The 23,830-nt window shown below is 43.3% G+C and overlaps 1 protein-coding gene across 3 annotated transcripts in view; it reads left to right on the top strand.

Moving 5' to 3' along the window:
* Positions 1-3,297: 3,297 nt before the first annotated feature.
* The window catches only part of HERPUD2 (HERPUD family member 2), a 32,717-nt gene continuing 12,184 nt past the window's right edge, over positions 3,298-23,830 (top strand). The window contains exons 1-3 of one of the 3 annotated variants that reach the window (XM_050938032.1): positions 3,300-3,590; positions 16,117-16,194; positions 21,960-22,073. In XM_050938032.1, the coding sequence (XP_050793989.1) occupies positions 3,444-3,590; positions 16,117-16,194; positions 21,960-22,073 (339 nt within the window). In that variant the 5' untranslated portion in view covers positions 3,300-3,443. Of the gene's footprint in view, positions 3,591-16,116; positions 16,195-21,959; positions 22,074-23,830 lie in introns of all 3 variants that reach the window. The other 2 variants (XM_050938033.1, XM_050938034.1) reach the window with 2 other exon arrangements.

Raw genomic sequence — 23,830 nt, 5'->3', positions numbered from 1 at the left:
CAACATCCAAAATGTATGGCCTGTACTGCCAAGTTCTCTCCTGGACAAATTCATATAAAGTCCATTATTTCTTTAATAGAAATAATATGCACACAACTTGCCACCCCAAATGGAGTTTCCAAAACACTTCAGTTTAAACACACTGGATTAGATAAAACAGGTTTATATACTACAAAGAGAGAGATTTTACGTGAGTATAAGTAATGAGGCATCAATGTCAGAAATGTTTACAAGAAAACTAAAATGCAACTTGTGCCTAACTTAACAAATTATCTTAAAGTCAAAGCAAAGCTTTCTCAACATATGCTTTCAGCAGTCTTACTAACCAGACTTCTTAGGATCTTCCAGGATCCACTTAATGCTTCTTTGTCACTTCAGGTGTCGTGAATGCAATGGGCGGGGAGGGAGGGCACATTGGGGTGTTTATCCCTCCTTTTCGTATTTTCAGTGCCCTTCTTGAAAAACATTTCCAGCTAGGTACCAGGAGACAAAGGAAAGGAAGTTCTCTGCTGCTTTTTCCATACTAGGTTGAACTTCTTTTGTTTCCCTTTCTGCTTGATGACTCTGTTACTGCTTAAATGCAGCTTAAGCAGAGCATACATTCTTTTGTTTATTTGAGACAGACTTATTTGCCAACCTCAGTTTGGAATGTGTGTTAATAACACCATAGAGTGGAATCTTATAACTTCACATACAATGTTGTTGCACACATTGTCCCAGGACAATAATAACCAGCAAATTATGAGTTTTCAAATAATATCTCATAAGGCATACTTTGTACAAAGATTATTACATTAGCGGGTAGGGTATGGACATGGGTGCATTCTATCACATTATGACACATAGAATTCTTTTAATTTATTTGAAAAAGACACCATTTAATATAGTCCATGGCTTCTATAACCATGGGCCGGGACCCCGAAGTGGGTCGCCAGGACTGGTTTTAGACTTGCTGGGGCCTGGGACCGAAGCCCAAGCTGCGCTGCCCAGGGCCAAAGCCCAATGGCTTCAGCTCTGGGTGGCGAGGCTCAGGTTATGCCCCCCCTCCCTTGCAGCTGAAGCCCTTGGGCTTTGGCTTTGGCCCTCCCAACCAGCATGGTGGGACTTGGACTTTGTGCCTCCCTCCCCTAATCCAGGGTGGCGGGACTCAGGTGGGCTTAGGCTTTTGTCCCTCCTCCTGGAGTTGTATAGTAATTTATGTTGTCAAAAAGGGGTTGGGGTGCAAGGAAGTTTGAGAACGCCTGATATAGTCTACTCTTGAAGTCATTTTGTTCAGTGGCATACTGACAATGAGGTTTGCTGACAACTCACATCCTGTGTCACAAACCCTGAGCAAAATGTACAACAAATTTTCAGCCAGTGTAATAGGGACTCTGGTAAACTTTCATTTGCTATATTGGTCATATTAGCACAGCCTGCCCACTGTGCGTTAGAGAAATTTGCATTGGCATAATAATTAGGTGGACACAACATTGCTGGTGCAAATTTCTCTAGAGCACACAGAGCTGCAGTTTGCTCCCAGCATACGCTCCCTTGTATTCGATGCTTTTGTTATTATTTGTGTGATGTACACCGCTACCTCGATATAACGCCACTGGATATAACACGAATTTGGATATAATGTGGTAAAGCAGTGCTCCTTGGGGGTGGGACTGCTCACTCCGGTGGATCAAAGCAAGTTCGATATAACGCGGCTTCTAATGCGGTAAGATTTTTTGGCTCCCAAAGAGAGTGTTATATCGCGGTAGAGGTGTACCTAGCAGTTCCCTGTGCGGAGCACTAGCCAAAGCCCAAACACTTATTGCAGAGGGCATGAAGCTCTGGGGGCTGGAGCGAGCGGGGGATTTACTCCCACTCCCGTCCCAGAGCAGATACCACTTCAGACAGCTCCAAGGAAGGTGCTTTGCTATCGCTCTTGGTTCGCAGGGGCCTTGGCTGCAGCCTGTGTGTGACAGCCCCCTCTGACACCCTGCTGCCAGCCAGCAGCAGGGGGCGCCCTTTTCCTTATCTCCAAGGCGGTGTGACTGAGGGCTTGTCTACATCACAAAGTTGCAGCGCTGGTGAGGGGGTTACAGCGCTGCAACTTAGGAGGTGTACACATCTGCAGGGCATCACCAGCGCTGCAACTCCCTGTTTGCAGCGCTGGCCGTACTCCCGTTTTGTCTCGGGTGTAGAGGATCCAGCGCTGGTGATCCAGCGCTGGTAATCAAGTGTAGACACTTACCAGCACTTTTCTTGACCTCCGTGGAATAAGCAGGTATCCCAGCATACCTGAGGAAGCCTCTGGTAATCAAGCAGGTCTCCTTCCCCGGTTTGCTCTCGCGTTCCCCGAACCCCCGAGCAAGCAGGTCTCCTTCCCTGCGGTTTGCAGGGTGGTTCGGGGAACGCGAGAGCAAACCGCAGGGAAGCAGGTCTCCTTTCCCGGTTTGCTCTCGCGTTCCCCGAACCCCCGAGCAAGCAGGTCTCCTTCCCTGCGGTTTGCAGGGGGGTTCGGGGAACGTGAGAGCAAACCGCGGGGAAGCTGGTCTCCTTCCCCAGTTTGCTCTCGCGTTCCCCGAACCCCCCTTGAACCGCCCAACAGCGCTGCAGTGTGGCCACATCTAACACCACTTGCAGCGCTGGTTGCTGTAAGTGTGGCCACTCTGCAGCGCTGGCCCTATACAGCTGTACTAATACAGCTGTAACAACCAGGCTGCAAAATTGTAGATGTAGACATACCCTCAGTTTCCCTGGCCCCAGCAGGGCTGGTGGGGCCCAACTGGATTTCCTGAGAGGGGCTTGGCCAAGAGCAAGCCCAGGGCTGGGCGATTGCAGGCTGTCTGCTAGCTGGGGGAGGGAGAGTGCGCATGCTCAGTTCGCCGCCCCTCCCAGCGCCCCCTGGCGCCGCGCACGGGGAGCCGCAGCGGAGGAAGGCGAACCACTTCCGGTCTCCATTTTACGCCGGCGGAACCGCTCCGGGACAGGCTGAGCCGCCGCCGGGCTCTCGGGAGCGCGCGGCCGGGCTCGGTACGGGCGGGTCGGGGCCTGTCTGCTGCGGCCGCCGCTGCTGTTTGCGGGGAGGGGGACGCAGGCCGGGCCCGGGGGTAGCGGGGCGTGACCAGGCCTCGCCCGAGCGCTGGGCTCCGCCCCTGCCCTGGTTACCGGCCCCCGGGGGGAGCCCGGGAAGGGGGTCGCGGCTCTTGTTGCGTGGGGGGGTCGGTGTGTGACGCCCCTAACTCGCCCCTCTCCCCCCCCCCCAGGCGGACACTGCCCTGGCGTGGCTCGGCGGGGTCCCGCCTACTTCTCCCCTCCCTGTACTGTAGGGGCGGCTCCCACCGAGACCGCGGGGATGGGCGCCCGAAGCCCCCTTGTGAAACCTGCCCCTGGACACTGATCCTCGCGCCCCTGCCGTCGAGCGTCAGCGGCTTGGCTCCTCGCGGGGAGAGCGAGCCCGTGCTAGCAGCATGGACCAAAGCCTGGTGGGTCACCCAGTGACCCTCATCATCAAAGCGCCCAACCAGAAATACACCGACCAGACCATCAACTGCTTCCTGGACTGGACCGTGGGCAAGCTGAAAACTCACCTTTCCAGTGTCTACCCCAGCAAGCCGGTACGTCTCTGCCTGGGGCCATATTGCTTGCCCGGGTACTATGGGGATTGCAGTGACTTCTAGGGGCTCTGATCAGGGCCCCATTCATAGATTATTAAGGTTGGAAGGGATCTCAGGAGATTATCTAGTCCAAGCCCCTTGTCAAAACAGGACCAATCCCCAAATGGTCCCCTCCAGGGCTGAACTCACAACCCTGGGTTTAGCAGGCCAATGCTCAAACCACTGAGTTATCCCTCTCCCCATCCTTGGTGTGGTACATGTACAAAAAAATCCCTGCCCTGAAGAATTGGCAAGCCAGGTAAGGTCTGTAGTTGTCCTTTATGCTTCCTGTTTCCCCAAAACATAATCAGTACCTTTTTCCTTTTGCATGATCTAAGTGGGACACAGTACATTTGGCTTGAAGGGTGTAATTGTTCTAATAAATATTGTGTATTAATAGTTTGCTAATGTGCTAAGTAAATAAAATTGGGCTTCTCTAGGCTAACGAGCAGTAGATGTTTTTGGCTAAATTTCTGTAAATGGAAGGCCTCTGAGTTTTTTTTGGGGGGGGAGGTTGGGGGGAGGGTCATTGCTAAGTTTCACAAACCATATAATATACTTTTGGAAGGGATGGGCTGCAGGAATGTGTAAACAATGTGAAGATAATGCTTAGAGCATAAAGGCCAAACTTCTCTTCCCCCTCTCCTCAAACCTTGGTTTAGAAACTAGTTCCTCCTAACACTGAAGGCCATTGTTGTGTTCTCAGTTCTTGCAAATACTTTTGGGACAAAAGTGGATGATGGTTGTCCTGATATAATGCTTTCCATTTTTACTAACACTAAAAATTATTTATTGTTGTCTTCTGAAGAAATTTTGTGACTTGCAAATTGAAAGAACTTGGAACTTTGTTAGATTCCAAATTTGCACATTAAAAGAATTGTAGTACCCATGGGGCTAAGGTAAAAAACAAAAATTGATGGTTCAAGTATAGTAAGTGCATTCTTAATACATCCAGAATAATTCTTGTTTGCTATTCAATTGCCATTTAAAATGTGCAGAAAGTAGTGTATTTGGTTCTTAGGGTATGGCTACACTTGCACTTCAAAGCGCTGACGCGGCAGTGCTTTGAAGTTTCGAGTGTGGTCGCAGCGCCAGCGCTGGGAGAGAGCTCTCCCAGCGCTGCACGTACTCCACATCCTCTACGGGTGTAGCTTGCAGCACTGGGAGCCGCGCTTCCAGTGCTGCAGCACTGTTTACACTGAGGCTTTACAGCGCTGTATCTTGCAGCGCTCGGGCGGTGTTTTTTTCACACCCCTGAGCACGAAAGTTGCAGCGCTGTAAAGCGCCAGTGTAGCCATGGCCTTAGGCACATTGAGAGGTGGTGAATTGATTATGCTATACAAGTATTTTCCTGGGGAAAAAGTGCAGGGTACTGAAGGGCTCTTTTATCTAGCAGAGAAAAGCATAAGAAAAACCAGACAAATTCAAGTTAGAAATAAGACATACATTTTTTAAGTGAGGATGATTAAATATGTGAACAAACTACACAGGGAAATGGTAGATTCTCCATGTCTTGATGATTTCGGATCAAGACTGGATGCTTTAGCGAACACAGGTTAAAGGATTCAGTACTGGGTGAAATTTAAGGCCTGTTTATATATATGAGGTCAGGCTAGATGAACTGATGGTCCCTTCTGGCCTTAAACTCTGTGGATCTATGAAACTTATATAGATTAAGTTGTCTGAGGCATGGACAATTTTATTTGATCTTTATATAGCACCGGCACAGTGGGACCCTAGGGTTGATTGGAGCATCTTGATGCTACTGTAATACTGGGAAAAGAATAGAACAAAGGATGAGTTTGTATTGCAAATGGCTAGCATACAGGGAGTGTAATAAAATGGTCAGCTGCTTTATCAGTCTCCTTCAAAAAGTGCAGTTATAGGATTTTGCTTTAGTGGTAAAATTGTTGTAGTTTCATGTTTAAAAAGGGGGTCCATACTTTTTAAGAAGGAATTAAAGTTTGGAAGGAATAGAGAACTGTTTTGTATGCTTTGTCAGGCATGCAGATCATTTTTTATCTAGCTTACAACATGATTATATTGTAACTGATAAAACTACACTGACATCTGCTGGAGTAGTAAATACCCTGAGGGCAAAACTTGTGAATTTATCTGTTAATTATATTATGTATGAAAGGAACATGTCCATTTAAAGGAAATGAACACACATCTTCAGTTGGTTACAAGGTTTTCATCAATAGAAAACACTTTCCTAAAATTTGTTGAATCGGTGTGTGAATACACCTCTTCCCCTGGTCTGACATAGGCAGAGACTTGAATCAGTCTTTAGGAAACCACTCTAATGCATAAGAGAATATATATGCATTGCATCATTACTTTTTCAGGGAACTGAGCAGATTAGTGAAAAACACTTACTCTAGTTGAGTAATAAATTCTTTCTCAGTGGGTCTCTGGTTACCAGGAGACTTAAGCTATGTCTGCTGTACAGCAGCAGCTATGCCATCGTAGCACTCTTATGTGAATAACATAGTTGTAGTCGATGTACCTTAGGTTGAGTTACTGCAGGGTATACACAGTGGAGGGTCGACAGGAGAAAATCTCTCATCAGCTTACCTTACTCTTCTCGTCGGAGGTAGAGTACAGGGATCGACTGGAGAGTGATCTGCAGTTGATTTGGTGGATTTTTACTACATCGATTGCTGGTGGATTGATGATCTCAGATTATCGATCCCTGCCATAGTGTAGACCTGCCCGAAATGTAGACACTTCCTACACCCACAAAAGAGGTTTTTCTGTTGATGTAGATAATCCACCTCTCCGAGAGGTGGTATAGCTAGGTTTATAGAATAATCCTTCTATCGACCTAACCACATCTACACCATCAGGGGTTAGGCTGACCTGACAATGGTGCCCAAGGTGTGAAATTTTTCACAACCCTGAATGACATAGCTAGGTCAATCTAATTTTTAAGTGTAGACCTGGCCTTATCACAGGGATGAAAAGGCTTTTTCTGTCTCTGTAGTAAGTCCACTGCCTCGAGATGCAGAAGCTAGATTAATCAAAGAATTCTGTCAACCTAGCAGTGTTTACACCGTTGCTTAGGTTGGCTTAGCTACATCTCAGGGCTTTGATGGTTTTTTTACACCCCTGAGTGTATCCCATAGCTATCCCATAGTTCCCGAAGTCTCCCCCGCCCTTGGAATTCTGGGTTGAGATCCCAGTGCCTGATGGGGCAAAAAACATTGTCGCGGGTGGTTCTGGGTACAGCCTCACCCCTCCCTCCGTGAAAGCAGCAGACAACCGTTTCGTGCCTTTTTTCCTGGGTGAACTGTGCAAACGCCATAGCACGGCAAGCATGGACCTTGCTCAGCTCACGACAGCAATCATGAACGTTGTAAACACCTCGCGCATTATCGTGCAGTCTATGCAGAACCAGGACCTGCAAAACCAGGCAGGGAGGAGGCGGCTACGGCAGTGCGACGACGAGAGTGATGAGGACATGGACACAGAATTCTCTCAAACCACGGGCCCTTGCGCTTTGGAGATCCTGCTGGTAGTGGGGCAGATTGTAGCCATTGAACGCCGATTTTGGGCCCGGGAAACAAGCACAGACTGGTGGGACCGCATAGTTTTGCAGGTTTGGGATGATTCGCGGTGGCTGCGAAACTTTCGCATGCATAAGGGCACTTTCATGGAACTTTGTGATTTGCTTTCCCCTGCCCTGAAACGCCAGAATATCAAGATGAGAGCAGCCCTCGCAGTTGAGAAGCGAGTGGCAATAGCCCTCTGGAAGCTTGCAACACCAGACAGCTACCGGTCAGTCGGGAATCAATTTGGAGTGAGAAAATCTACTGTGGGGGCTGCTGTGATGCAAGTAGCCAAAGCAATCATTAAGCTGCTGCTACGAAAGGTAGTGACTCTGGGAAATGTGCAGGTCATAGTGGATGGCTTTGCTGCAATGGGATTCCCTAACTGTGGTGGGGCGATAGATGGAACCCATATGCCTATCTTGGCACCGGAGCACCAGGGCACCCAGTACATAAACCGCAAGGGGTACTTTTCAATGGTACTGCAAGCACTGGTGGATCAAAAGGGACGTTTCACCAACATCCATGTGGGATAGCCAGGAAGGGTTCATGACGCTCGCGTCTTCAGGAACACTACTCTGTTTAAATGGCTGCAGCAAGGGAATTACCTCCCAGACAGAAAATAACAGTTGGGGATGTTGAAATGCCTGTAGTTATCCTGGGGGACCCAGCCTACCCCTTGATACCATGGCTCATGAAGCCATACACAGGCAGCCTGGACAGTAGTCAGGAGCTGTTCAACTACAGGCTGAGCAAGTGCAGAATGGTGGTAGAATGTGCATTTGGCCATTTAAAGGCATGCTGGTGCACATTACTGACTCGCTCAGACCTCAGCCAAACCAATGTCCCCTTTGTTATTGCTGCTTGCTGTGTGCTCCACAGTATCTGTGAGAGTAAGGGGGAGACCTTTATGGAGGGGTGGGAGGCTGAGGCAAATCACCTGGCCGTTGATTACGCGCAGCCAGACACCAGGGTGATTAGAAGAGCACACCAGGAAGCGGTGCACATCAGAGAAGCTTTGAAAATGAGTTTCATCGTGGGCCAGGGTACAGTCTGACTGCTGTGTTTGTTTCCCCTTGATTTACTCATTCCCTGTAAGCAGCCCACCTTCCCGCTTCGATTACAGTTTGCTTAAGGAAATAAAGTCTCTGTCGTTTAAAAATCATGTATTCTTTATTACTTAATTATAAAAAGAGGGAGAGAACTGACAAGGTAGCCCGGGTGTGGTTTGGGAGGTAGATAGGAGGGAAGGAAAAGGCGACTAAAAAAATGTCAAAATAACGACAGCCTTTTGCTTGGGATGCCCACGGGCGTGGAGTGGGCAGGTGCATGGAGCCCCCCCCACGCGTTCTTACATGTCTGGGCGAGGAGGGTATGGAGCATGGTGAGGGTGGTTACACAGGGGATACAGCGGCACTCTATGATCATGCTGCTGTTCCTGACGCTCCACCAGATGCTGGAGCATGTCAGTTTGATCATGCAATTGCGTCATACCTCCTCTGATCTTCCTGCCACTCCTCTTATCTCGAGCGTCCCTCCTGTCCTCACATTCACTGGCATCTTTCCTGTAATTTGATACCACGTCCTTCCACTCATTCAGATGAGCTCTTTCATTGTGGGTCACTTCCATGATTTCCGAGAACATTTCGTCTCGCGTCTTTTTTTTCCGCCACCTTATCTGAGAGAGCCTTCGGGATGGAGTAGCGAGGCTTGAAAAATTTGCAGCTGCATGAAGGAAGGAAGAAAGGAAGAGAAGTATTTAAAAAGATACATTTTACAGAACAGTGCTTATACTCTTTCATGGTGAACAACACTATTCACCTTACATAGCACATGTGATTTATCTACAAGGTCACATTTTGCATCTAAATATTGAGTGCCTGCGGCTCTGGTGTTAGAGATCTCACAGACGCAGGTCCGGGCAGCAGAATTCAGCTTGCATGCACCCATGGTAAGCCATTGTCTTTCGGCTTCTGCAGCCTTCATATACACAGTGCCCTCCTTTCCCAAATACCAAGCAAAGCCCGTTCAGTGCTGCGTCTTTCCTATTAACATGCAGCAGCAGAAACCACCCCCCCATCCAGTTCTCTGGGATGATCGCTTTACCCCTCCCCCCACGGTGTGGCTGGTATCATGGAAGATCAGTGCTAAACACCTCCCTTATCATGGAAGATCCCTGCTAGCCAAACGCGAAAAAGCTCAGCGCCAATCACCCCCCCCCTCCCCCGGTTTGGCTACCTGTAGGGAAGTATTTCTTTTAAGCAACAGGCAAACAGCCCAGTAGGAATGGCCATTTCTGTCCCCTTAATTAAATTCCTGAATTTCAACCATGTTATCATGAACGATATCACTCTCCTGAGGATAACACAGCGAGATAAAGAACGGACGTTGCTTGAATGCCAGCAAACACCGGGACCATACGCAGCTAGACTTTGTCATGCAATGGTACCAGATTACTTGCTATATGCATGGCGTGGTCAAGTGTCCTACCATGGAGGACGGAATAAGGCTGCCCTGCCCAGAAACCGTCTGCAAAGGCTTTTGGAGTACCTCCGGGAGAGCTTCATGGAGATGTCCCTGGAGGATTTCTGCTGCATCCCAAGACATGTTAACAGACTTTTCCAATAACTGTACTGGCCGCGAATGCATCCCAAGCCCTCTGGGCAAATTAATCATTAAAAAACGCTTGCTTTTAAACCATGTTTTATATTTACAAAGGTACGCTCAACAGAGGTCCCTTCCATGGCTTCATTGTGTGGGACAGTGTCTTGGGAGGGCTGGGATGGTAATTCCGTCAGGGTGAGAAAAAGCTCCTGGCTGTTGGGGAGAACGGAGTGCTGTGTGCTCTCTGCAAGCTCGTCCTCCCTCCTCCTCCTCATCTTCCTCGTCCGCAGAATCCTCAGCCACGGCTGAGATTACCACTCCCACCTCGGAATCCACGGACTGGGGTGGGGTACTGGTGGCAGACCACCCTAGAATTGCATGCAGCTCAGCGTAGAAGCGGCATGTTTTCGGCCCTGCTCCGGACCTTCCATTTGCTTCTTTGGTTTTCTGGTAGGCTTGTCTGAGCTCCTTAATTTTCATACGACACTGTACTGAGTCCCTGGTTGGCCTCTCTGCATCATGGCCTTGAAAATTTTTTCAAATGTTTTTTCATTTCGTCTTTTGGAATGGAGTTCTGTTAGCATGGAATCCGCTCCCCATACAGTGATCAAATCCAGTACCTCCCGTGCAGTCCATGCTGGAGCTCTTTTCCGATTCTCAGGAGACTGCATTGTTACCTGTGCTGATGAGCTCTGCATGGTCACCTGTGCTGGTGAATGCTCCACGCTGGCTGAACAGGAAATAAAATTCAAAAGTTCGCTGGACTTTTCCTGTCTGCTTGGCCAGTGCATCCGAGTTCAGATGGCTTTCCACAGCTGTCACAATGGTGCACTGTGGGATACCGCCTGGAGGCCAATACCATCAAATTGTAGCCACACTAACCCTAATCTGACATGGCAATACTGATTTCAGCGCTACTCCCCTCGTCGAGGAGGAGTACAGAAATCAGTTTTAAGAGCCTTTATATCAATATAAAGGGCTTCGTTGTGTGGACGAGTGCAGGGTTAAATCGGTTTAACTCTGCTAAATTTAGTTAAACGCGTAGTGTAGACCAGCCCTAGGTCAACCTAAGTTTTAGGTGTAGACCAGGCCTTAATTTTACCTGACCTATTAAACATGTTTACATGCTGGGTTGAAGAGGATGGCAAGAATGCTAATGTAATCAGTTTTGCTTTTTTGTGTTGAGAATTTCATTGTACCTCATATACAGTTACTGTTAACTAATTCAGTAAGTTCAAGTGTCAGTTGGTGTGGGATTTACTGCATATGTTTTAGGTTGTGATTGATGGTCACTGATTAAAGGAGTCTTTTTTTTTTTCTTTTTTTTTTTTTTTTAAATCTATGGTGTCCTATAAAACGGCATGGAAAGTATTTGGGTTTTAGAAGCTGTTTTTCCTCTCCTTCCCTCTAATAAAAGTTGGGTAAAACTGGCAAACTTATCTTAGCTATATGTAGGCTTGGGAAAGTTTAATTTACTAATGAGTTCTGGAAATTATTTTTTTTCCAAGTTCAATTAAAATTTTTGTACTACTAAAACTTAAAAGAAAAATGCTTTATACTGTTTTGTTGGACTTTAGTGACTGTAGAAGTTTGAAAAACAAGGTTTAGAAATAAAATTAATTTAATATTTGTTAAAATGCCAACAAAAGAATGCACCAGTTCACAAGTGCTACATATAGGCATAACATTTTCCTTTCTAAATTTCAATTAGTGATGGAAGGAAGAAATCAATTGCCATCACTTACTGATTATAAACTTTTCAAGCTGTTTTATATGACCCTCGTAGGTCATTATTATACTGCTAGTCAATTCATGCACTTATTTATGGCATATTCAAATGATAAATGTTTTGTCCTCTGCTTAGGTTTACCAGCCATTGAAAGAATTTTTATTTACTTTTATTTTGTAATAATGTTATAACAAATGTGAGACTAACCAACATTGATTCACAATTAAGAGTGCTGCCTCTTGTCTTAAGTTTAATAGATCATTTAATCCATGTTTTAACTTTGGGTATTTTTTCATGTGTTAACAGAATGGGAAGCTAAGAGCAGGAGATTGTCAGTAACCCAGTTATGATGCAAAGGACCTCAGAATTCTGAAGACTCGGGCATTGTCTGTATTAGAACAGTTGTGCTAATTTGTGTTGTTATAAAACTGCCCTAGTTAAATCAGTGCAATGTAAGTGCTCTTAAACCAGTTAAATCATTGCAATCTACACAGATTTTAGCATTAATTCACTGAATTAAGATAAATGGATTTAAGTGAGGATTAAATTGATTTGTGTGTGTACATTTTAAACCGATTTAAACTAGTGCAGTTTTTATAGACAAGTCACTTGAATTACAGTTTCCCCAAGCGATATGTTTACTTGTAGGTGTAAATACTTTAGGGAAAAAACTGAGTTGTGCTTTTAAAAGGTGATTCTAGTATGATAAATCCTAGGTTCAAACCATTACAGTGCATGCATCTATTCTTTTGTATTTCTGAGTATTAATATGTTGTGTATGAAAGTTTATTTTGAAGGTTCATGAAAGAATCCAAACTTGGCTGCATCTTTTTTTAGTGTTTATTTAGGAATGGATGTTAACAACCTTGACTTAACGTTAATGTAGTTTTTGAGTGAATTAACCTTTTTTTTGTGATGGTAAATGAATTATGAGCACATGGACAAAGCTTAAATTAGATTGATGACCATATTTTCTTAATAGTCACACGTGAAGGACTTTTATTTAAATTTCTGTGGAAAAATGGGATGGGAGAAACCATACTTATGTGTCAGAAACATGAATTTCTACCACCCAGCAAAGAGAGATGCTGGACGAGAAACAGAGAAATTTCCTTTAGGAAACTTAGTCCATTACCAAATTCTGTAGAGATGCTATCCTCAGAATTGTCTTTACTCTTAGCCATAAATAACTCTGACCATATAGTGCAGAAATGGTTTTGCTGTAGGTTGTTACTTATATAAAGTAGACAGTAGTGTTGAGAAATTGAGCTCTGTAATAGTGCTCCAGATATTACTTTTGTTAGTACGTTGCTACTTCGGTATAATGCCACCCAATATAACACGAATTTGGATATAACGTGGTAAAGCTGTGCTCCGAGGGGGCGGGGCTGCGCACTCCAGTGAATCAAAGCAAGTTCAATATAACACGGTTTCACCTATAATGTGGTAAGATTTTTTGGCTCCCAAGGACAGCGTTATATCGAGGTAGAGGTGTATAAATAAACTCAGCAAAAATATTTCCATGTCTTTTGGAGAAGCAAGACTGGAAAGTTATAAACCACACTAGGAATTACTGAACTAGAGACTTCAGATTAGCAAATATTCATGTCATTCTCAAGATGTAAATGTTTTCTTACTGGCATAGGTTAATTAGAAGTGCATATCCATGTTTGTTTATGCAAGGGGATTTACTGGATTTTTACTAGACAGGAAATACTCTAGGGGTTTTGTTCTCAAGAATCTACTCAGTTTAAGGATTATGCCAGAGAATTATCGTTTGTTAATTATATAGCTTTTGAGCAGGCAGTTGGTAACTAGATGATGTAAAACAATTTTTCATGTATTAGAACTTTATATAAAAAGTTATCAAAGCAGGGCACCTGTATTTGACCATGCAGGAGACTACCTCATAGGAAAAAAAACAGAAAGCAACTTGTACTGGCTTCCTATCCATTTTAAGGGATTTCAGCCCCTCCAAGCTATATACTGTATACTTAGGACAAACTTTAAAAAAACAAACAAAAAACTTGCAATATAATATTATGAGGTAAGCCCTCTGGATTCTTCAGAAATCCTTTGTGGCATTTTTCTTGTGATATGATTTTTTGTCTGTGTCTCCAAAGAACTTTTAAATTTTGTAGTAAGTACAAAAATATGGTCTCTTGTACTATCTTTGCAGTAGTTAACTCTAATCCTGTGATGCTTGTTTCTGTGATGTTGAAAGCTGAGGTTTTATAACAATAGGATGCGATGTTCACTGAAGTTCTTACATAACAAACACCTTTCTTTGAGCTCCTCTCAAAACAATGTTAATAAGATGGGTCAAAGCCAAGGGCACTAAGCATGGAGAGTAAAAACTTACAAATTATGAATGTTTTCTTAAAAAAATAGTCCTAGCAATGAAAAGTGGAAAGAATGTAGTCAGTGTGCTACAATACAGAAAAAGTTGCTTACGCTTGCCAATAACCAGTGGGGCAATATAACTTACTGTCTTCTGGTAGTAACCTAAAGTGATTCTACAATGTGAAGATGGCATTTAGGACTTGTTTTGTCACTATTTTTCAGTACAGTTTCCACTTTTTGGCTGCTAGGACAAAACTAGTTTTGTGCATTTGTCTAATATTCTCCCCCATATTCCCTGCCGTAAACTTTGCCTTTCTTTTTTTGAGACAGCTTATATTATGCTGCTATGACCTTCTAGTGTGACTGTATTGAATGTGGGACATCAGAAATTGGAGTTGGAAGGAAACTTTTTTGGGTAATCTAGGGCAGGACTGTACAGTACATTTTCTAATTCTTTTCCCAGTGTTGTTTTGAATGTTTTTAGTGATGTAACTTATTCCAGAAGGAAAATCTGTATCAGTGTAGTATCCAGAGTACAGCTTGCTAAATTACAGGGAAGCCTATAAAAGGTGATTGCAAAAAAAAATGTGTATTGCCTTCTGCTGCACTGAGACATGCAAAGACAGTCTCAAAGGATTTAAAAAAAATTTTGCATTAGAAGTCTGGATCTCAGCAAGATCTTTGGTCCTGAATAGTGACTTATATGAGATTGCATACTTAGCTACATATTAAGAGAAGGGGAAAAGGAATGCAGAATCTTAAGCAATGTATATACACTGATAACAGGTTCAGTTGCACAAATGTTAGCTGTATCTAAATGTGTGGTTTATATCAAGCATCATGTCAGCAAGACTTGCTCTATATTGAGTTAGATGTGCTGAAAAACTTTGCCAGTTATTATCTTTTCTACCCCAGGATTCTTAATGTTGCTTATGCTTTTTCAAGTAAAGTTAGCAAAGGTAGGGACCTTTTTTTTTTTTTTTAATCTGACTGTAGATAAGGCTTCAGGGCCCATTTAAACTAGAAAAGCTGTTCAGGGATGTAGTGGCATCCTGAAACTGTTAAAACTACTTACATTTTGCCTTTATAAATGGAACCATACTGTGAACTTCACCAAGGCTATAGCAAGATTTTGGAGTTCAATTAAAACAGTTTGATCCTACCAGCAAAGGTAAAACCAAAGGTGTCTCTTTCTGCATATAGTGCCATATCAAAATCGAATTGGGTGCTGTAGTAGTGTAACTTGGTCTCACACATGTATTTCGTACTCCTGGGGAAATTCTGCACATGCACAGAATTTGTCCCCCGCAGATTTTTTTGTTTCCATGCAGAAAAATGACTTTCTGACAGGGAAACAACGAGAAGCCACAAGAGTGGTCATGCAGCCATTCCCAGCAGTATGTTTTGGGTGCCCAGGGCAGCTGGCAGAGAGATAAATCACTGTGGGGAAGGGCGTGGTACTGGGGAAGACCTGGCTGGTGGCTCCTACCCTGCACCAGGCTCAGCTGCTAGTCCTAGCTGGGCTCGGGAGTTTGGGACTCCCTCTTCACCTGCACAGCGTCTGGGGCCGTGTCAGACCCAGCCCAGGATTTCTCCCCTGGCTGTAGGAAACTCTGCAAACTGCCTCCCTACCCATCGCTACTCAGCTGCAGGGGGGAGGGATCCCTATAAAGGGAGCTGCTCCCCCATCCACCCAACCCCCTGTGCATCCAGACCCCCTCATATCCAGACCCTCCTGCTGAGCCTCACCCCCTGCACTCAGAACCCCCGATGAGCCTCACTCCCCCTGCACCATCCAACGAGCCACCCCAATCCCCAACCAACTGCACCTGGATCCCTCACTGAGTTACCCAGACCCCACTGCTGAGCTCTATCCACCCCACACCCAGACCCCCTGCTGAGCCCCACCCACTTTCACCTGGACCCTCCTGCAGAGTCCCATTATTATTGCACCTAGAAACACCCCTCCCAACAAGCCTCTGTGCATCCAGAGCGCCCCCACACCCAGATCCCCCACTGAGCCACCCGCACCCAGGTTGTCCAACACAGAACCCTCTCATCCCACACCTGGATCCCCCCATCTTTTGTTAGGCACTATCAGCAATTTTCCATAGTTGAAATTACAAAACCACTGAAATGTGTTTTGCAGACTAACAGTAGGTGGTGGGAATTTCCAAGGGATTTTATCTACAAATGTTTCCAGCCGTCAATCTGTACTGCTGGAAAAAAGCTAAATTCCTCTTTTTGTCCCATCTCGTAGTCTACAAAGGATCAGAGACTGGTGTATTCTGGCAGACTGCTTCCTGATCATCTGCAGCTGAAAGATATTCTCAGAAAAGTAAGCTTTACATCAACACCATATGATATTTTAAGCAAAACCATTGTGTGGGGAAATAGGACTCTAAATTTGCATTGTTGTTTAACTTTGAACTTTTCATTCTTATATTGAGATTGAGCATTTTATTAGACATGTAGTCTAAATGTGTTCAGGAGAGCTAATTTGAAAGTTCATATCCTTCTGCAGGGGAGTAGAGTTTTTTGAAGGATCGAGAGGAGTTTAGTGGGAGAGGTTAGAATATTTTTCATTAATTTTTAGCTAGTAGTATGAGGAATAGAATGACTAGTTTTTGACAGCTGGCCTAAGTGCTAACTTCACTGTTGGGTGATGACATAAGTTTGATTTTGGCAGCTTTGAAGCATGGATCCTGCATATATTCACTACAATGCTGAGTTTTGTATTGATCTGAAAACAGTTATATTTATAGGGTAATATGCTTCCCTCAATCCACCGCAGAACTCTTGGACAAAAATGGGAGTTCTTCGTTTAAACTGATGGTAGTGCATGGCTGTTCATATGTAGAAATGTGTTCTGTATAGTATCCTGACTTCTATCTTTGTTTTAACCTTTAAACATTTTTAACTGCTGCTGGCTGTGTTTTGCTTGTGACGGCTTGATAGTACTAACTTGATTGGTGCACTTTTTTTTTTCTTCTTCTGCTGGTTCACCTTACAGATGATTTAGTTTTACTAGTTTAATTTTAGGCTTCTCTGGCTAAGCTGAATTTCAACTCAGGCCTCAGAAAGAGAACACATAGTGTGCCTGTCATGGTGTAATTCCCCACTCTGAACCTTAGCGTCCAGAAGATGGAGAACCAGCATGAATTCCTCTAAGCTTGATTACCAGCTTAGGACCTGTAGCGCTGCCACCAACCAGGAATTCTAGTGCCTGGTACACTCTGGTCCCCCAAAAAACCTTGCCCGAGGACCCCCAAGACCCAGTCCCTCTGGATCTTAACACAAGGAAAGTAAACCCTTTCCCCCACCGTTGCCTCTCCCAGGCTTCCCCTCCCTGGATTACCCTGGAAGATCACTGTGATTCAAACTCCTTGAATCTTAAAACAGAGAGGAAAATGCACCTTTTCCCCCCTCCTTCTCTCTTCCCCTCCCAGATTCTCCCTGAGAGAGACAGTAATCCTAACACAGAGAGAAATTAGCCTCTCTCTCCCCCTTCCCTCCTTTCTCCCCACCAATTCCCTGGTGAATCCAGACCCTGTCCCCTGGAGTCTCACCAGAATAAAAAAACAATCAGGTTCTTACACAAGAAAAGCTTTTAATTAAAGAAAGAAAAAAATAGTAAAAATTATCTTTGTAAATTTAAGATGGAATATGTTACAGGGTCTTTCAGCTGTAGACACTAGGAATACCCTCCCAGCCTAAGTATTCAAGTACAAATTAAACTCCTTCCAACCAAATACACATTTGCCAATAAAGAAAACAAACATAAGCCTAACTCGCTTTATCTACCTAGTACTCACTATTTTAAACTTGTAAGAGCCTGTATTGGAGAGATTAGAGAGAAACCTGGTTGCACGTCTGGTACCTCTGAGCCCCCAGAGTGAACAACAACCAAAATCTAACATCACACACACAAACTTCCCTCCCTCAAGATTTGACAGTATCCTGTCCCCTGACTGGTCCTCTGGTCAGGTGACAGCCAGGCTTACTGATCTTGTTAACCCTTTACAGGCAAAAGAGATATGAAGTACTTCTGTTCTATTAACTCTTACTTATCTGTTTATGACAATGCCTTAGTACTTAATATCTAAACATAGAAAATTTGTATTTCTTGGTCTGGAGAGAATCGTCTGGGTCAGTACCATCAGGCAGGAGGAACTTGATCAAATGAGAATAGTGTAGGATTAGTGCATTTAGCAAAATCATGTGCTGGAGAGATTATTTTGTACCAGGAAATCTAAATAAAATCTCTGAATTTTGCCTGTGGTAGAAACCATAATGCATTTAGTTTAGTCTCATTCCTGAGGTTAGGATGCATTGAAAGCAGTAAAGATTTCACTTGAAGCTATTTTGTCGGGATAAAGGTATACACTGCTTTGTAATAAAAACATACACACTATTTAATATGCAATACCTGAACATCAGTGAGAATGAACTAACTTCCGTTCCTGGAAATCTTTAAAGTATTGAAATCAATGTATTTATCAACCCTTGCAGTTTAAAAGCATATGCCTGGTATGCAGAAATCAGTTTGGCAGATAGGGTTAATAATGCTTACCTCATTTGTAAAATTCCTTGTTGAGAAGCGCTATGAAAATGCTACTGAAGAGCCACTCAGTCGGTTTCAATCTGGTTTAAAAAAAAATGTAAACAAAAAAAGACTAGTTAAATAATGTGTGTTCAATTGTTAAACCTTTAAATCTGTGGGATGTGATATATTACTTGAAGATGAGATGGAAAACCATGAGGAAGCTTGGGTAACATGGTATCAGAATTCTGAAATACTGGAGATCTGATCAGTAGCATGGCTTTAAGGTGAAATATCTATTGACAAATAGGAAATTTTTCCAAAAGAATATTTATTAATATAATTTAAACAACTCTCCACAGCTTCATAGTGTTGTTCCTCTACTGATTAAGGTGATTTTGAAATGTACACATCACTTTTATCTGATCAAATACCACCACCAAGCTTAAATAGATTATGGCTAGGGTCAGTGGAAAACTGTTTGTGGAATTATTTTTACTGGCAATAAATCTTCTGTTTCATAAAATTGTTGGCATCTACTCTTTGTCCAAAAACTTTATTTTCTGTGATTGCTGACTAGTAACAACTAAAGGCCTGTATCAGTTTAGAAAAAATATAGTTCTTTCCATGCCCTGAAAAGCTACAGTAGCTCCATGGCTTTTGGATTTTTGTGGTAAGATAGATGAGTTGTCCTTTTTATATATCCTGTTTTCTTTGATACACAAATTCAAGCCATGCTTATCTACTGGAGGAAGAGCCCATATAAATAAACCACGCTCACCTTGTGGACCACTCTGATTCTGCAGACGTTTTCATAACAGTCTTCAGCTACTATACATCAAATTGTTTGACGTAAAGAATTTTGTTTTCATCCATGTATGACCCCAGAACTGAGTTGGGGGCATCTTTATCAGTCTAATTAAGAAAAGATTGTAACACAAGGGGAAGGAAGGGAAATAAAAACTGTGATAGATAGGAGGTGAAATATTTATTTATTCACTATATCCTCCTTCCCAAATGTGCCATCAATTCCTTTAGATTTTGAAGAAAATAATCTTTAGCTCATAGTCTCTAGTGCTTTGTTTGACTAGCCATCTGTTCCGATATTGGCTAAGGATTTGATGAATATCTACTGAAATTTTCATCTGACATTTTGCTCTCTTGACATGGAGTGTCATCAGTTGTCCAGAATAGTAGGAACTCCTTGAACATGTGCACTGAAAACCTGTGTACATACATATAGCCAAAACACGTGTGATGACAGTGCTATATGTCAGTTCCACTCAGGTACTAAGCTTGAAAGAACATTCTATAATGTCAAGCATTCTGTAAGTTGCAGCTGTATGGGAGGAAACTTATTAGTCAATGTGGAGATTATTTTTTAAATTAGTCAAATCCCACTGCTCTTTGAATGAGACAAATCTGAATAGCAGAGGAAGGAAGGTACCAACTAGAGAGTGGAAGCAAGAGAGGAATCTGGGGCTAAGAATGGAGTTGACTAGAGTGGGAATACGCAGTGGTATTGTAGCTGTATCAGTCCCAGGATATTAGACAAGGTAGGTGAGTTAATATCTTTTATTGGACCAACTTCTGTGGGTGAGGGAGACAAGCTTTCGACCTTACACAGTTATTTTTGACCTGAAGGAGAGCTCTGTGTAAGCTTGAAAGCTTGTCTCCCTCACCAACAGCAGCTGGTCCAATAAAAGATATTACCTCACCAACCTTGTCTCTCTAGAGCAGGAGTGGCCTTTATTGGGGGTTAGCACCAGGGAGGCTGTTTTCTTTTCTTTTCTTCTTTTTTTCTTTTTTTTTAAATCAAGCAAAGTGGGAATGGAGAATGTGGTGTAAAAGCAACCTTTCTGTTGTCTGTTTCGAAGAATTAAATCTGGCTATTTAGGTTAGTGTTCTAAGCTTTAGGCTCGTCTAAAAAATAAAATACTTCTAAGCTTATCCTGATAACTATTGTAATAACTGTACATTTTATTTTGCCATGGAGTGTGCTGCAGCATGACTTCGGAACTGAGGAAGGCTCCTACAGTGCAATTTAAATATAGTCACAGCACACCTGAAATAGCTATGGCCATATCCATTTAAGCTATTTATTTCTAGTGGGTTTTTTCCTATGGAATAAAATAGATACCTGAAGATTGAGCAGTCTTTATCATATCCGTGTTTAAGAAACAGCATGTTCTTGGAGAATCCAATTCTATGTACAAAAACTGTTGATTTCCAAGTCTGACTCTGCCAATGACTCATGATTTTGGGCAAGTCACTATAGCTCTCTTCCTCAGTTTCCCCAAATAAAAATGGAGATACTTTCTGTACCTCATGTGGGTCAGAACTAAGGTTTGTACGTCACTTTGAACAATTCTGTGTACCATATATACTAGTTCATAAGCTGAATATTTTTGGTAAAGTGACGCATCAAAAAGAGGGGTCAACTTATAAACGGGTCTACCCCAAAATTTGATTATTTTAAACTCTATGGAATCATTGAATTGAATATCTAATACGTTGTGGTTTTGTTTACGTGGAGCATTCACAGGCACGGAGTCCCTTGGCTCCCAATGGCTGCGGTTTGCAGTTCCTAGCCAATGGGAGCTGCACCACTTTCTGCAGGTCTCATTGCCTGGGAACTGCAAACCGTGGCCACTGGGAGCTGACGGGCTCCGTGCCTGTGAACGCTCCATGTAAACAAAATGTCGAGGCCTGCTAGAGGCTTAGCCTAATGGGCCAGGAGCCAAAGTTTGCCAACCCCTGAAATATAGGGTCGGCTTATGAAAGGGTCATACAGTTTCTGCTATTTTTACTTAACCATCTTGAGGGGTTGACTTATAAACAAACGGGCTAATGAACGAGTATATATGGTAAGTACTGAATATTTATTGTTTGACTGCAATAATTATACTTGGCACTCATTACATATCTCAAAGCCACTTATGAGCATATTTTCTATTTCACCGGTGAGAAAACTGAGGCACAGAACAGTAAATGACTTGTCACCATGAGTTAGTGGCAATGCTAGAAACAAAATGCGGTCGCCTATTTCCAAGTTTGGTGTCATACCCGTTGTAACATGCTTCAGTTCTAGAGGCAGGGACAAGAGAAGTGTATATGCAAGAACGTACGCTATTGTGCATAGTGATACAGTGAATTGGTAAGAAAATACTTTATCCAAAATGTTGAACTCTGTCATAGTGGGCTTAAGTTTTAGACGTGTATGGCTACTAAACTTTGCATCATGCTGGCTTATTAATTGTGAGTTTACTTTGAAAGTATCAGAGGGGTAGCCGTGTTAGTCTGGATCTGTGAAAGCAGCAAAAAGTCCTGTGGCACCTTATAGACTAACAGACGTTTTGGAGCATGAGCTTTCGTGGGTCAATACCCACTTCATCAGATGCAATTCACCCACGAAAGCTCATGCTCCAAAACGTCTGTTAGTCTATAAGGTGCCACAGGATTCTTTGCTGCTTTTACTTTGAAAGTAGGTTTTTAATCCCATTTAACCTAGAAACTTCCCAAATACTGTTGTTTCAACTCTTTAATTTCTTTAATTTTAGCAAGATGAATATCATATGGTTCATCTAGTGTGTACTTCACGGACCCCCCCAAGTTCTCCAAAACCAAGCATCAGTTCCGTGTGTCATGGAGCATCGACATCTGGCAGCAGCTCAGTGAGTGGGTTTTTTTTTTGAGACATGGAGTGGAGATTTTCTCATTTGATCATGGTCTTTTTCATCAGCACTTACTATTAGTTTTTATAACGTGTTGTAAACCAATACAATCAAAGTGCAAAATGTGGTGTAAAAACAACCTTATGTAAATTGTCTGTTTTGTACAATTAAATATGGGTGTTCAAGGGCAGTGCTTCAAATATTAAAATGGTAATAGAAGAAACATATGACCCATGTTCTGGTAACTGTAACAATTCTAAAATCTCTGTAATGTTCATTAGAAGATGAAATTTGTGACTTCAAAACTGTTATGTATTTTATATTTAAAAAATCCTTCTTTTCTGGAGCCTGAAGGTGGGAGTTTTCTTTACTGTATTTGGCTGTGATAGAATAGCAGGTAAAAATGGTTCAAAGAGTCTTTTTTTTTCCCTTCGTTATGATGAGCCTCCTCTCCTGAGGTGAGAGTGTGACTCTTTTCCAGGAGGCTGTTGAGGGTTAGCTGGGACATATGCACATGTCACCTGTGTTCTGTTGATTGACTGTCAGTAAGCAAAAACAGCACTTTGGCAGTGACCACTTGTCTCCTTTATTTCCACCTCACTGGAAGGCCAAGTTTGTCCCCTCTTTGACACACCTGCACTAGACAGCATACAGATGGGGGCTTCCCCATGTAGCTGTAAAGCTTAAGCCAACTTCTGGGCAATACTTGACTACAATGAATTATTCAGAGGGATTTTGTAAGTATTTCTTTTCAGAAAGTCTACATTTATATGATAGTTTTTGAAATAATTGGCTTCCACTCTTATTGCTTTGCATTATAAACTACCAGTATGCTTGTCTGCAGAGTAATTATTTTAAATCATGTTAGTACACAGCGCCAGATTCCTAATCTAGTAGAAAAAGCATCAGTCAGAAAGCAGATGGACTTTATCAATCATTCTTTTTTTATTCCGTTCTTCAGTTGTCACTCTAGTAGGTAAAACTATCTCTTGCATGCTTTTTGTTACGGGCAGATGGGATTGTATAGATGTTTGTTCCCATGCTGACATCTGTGGCATGTTGACCTTGTTCTAATTTCTGTTCTTCAGAGCTGGTTTAGTTTGAATGGATTTTTCTAATATTTAAACACTGTACTTCAAAAGCAAATATTAGGAGTTGGGGTTTATGAAAGCTAATATAATAATGTATTGATTAGAAACATTCCAGTCCATGTGGCTGGTTATACTAGAAAATTTGCCACCCTGCATTCTGATCTTCATTTCTGGGTGTGTCAGGGTGACTGGCTGGCCTGACTCTTTGGAGGGAAACTTGGGTCAACTGCATTTGTGGCATAATTAATTAGCTGCTTCCCAGCCAGAGAGTACAGGAATAAGGGGTCAGGTGGTAGCTTAATGGACACTCTGGTGTAGAATCACAGGGAGCAGGCCGGCAGGCTCCCATGGAAAGCTCTGAGCCAGCATCTGCGGAAGATTGCATACTCCAGGGAACTTGAGGGGCCAAGTGCTCTATCCTAGAGCCAGAAGGCTGAAGAGAAACCCCCAAAGGATAGAAGAATCTTATTTGTTGGGACTCTTCAGTTGAACTTTTGATACCCCAGAAGGGTTTACATTTGTTTGTGACTTGGCCAGAGGGCTAAGCCACATTTCCAGAATTCATGGGCAGCAGGTAGAACCCCCCTTGGGGGATGCTAGCCCCTAGCTCCACCCCTTCCACTCATGCCCCTGAGTGGAGCCCTGATATCACCTCCTCTTCTCCCC

Source organism: Gopherus flavomarginatus, chromosome 2 (assembly GCF_025201925.1).
Source record: "Gopherus flavomarginatus isolate rGopFla2 chromosome 2, rGopFla2.mat.asm, whole genome shotgun sequence".
Classification (NCBI taxonomy): Eukaryota; Metazoa; Chordata; order Testudines; family Testudinidae; genus Gopherus; species Gopherus flavomarginatus.
Note: the sequence above shows the minus strand (reverse complement) of the source record. Positions and strands in the feature narration are given on the sequence as shown.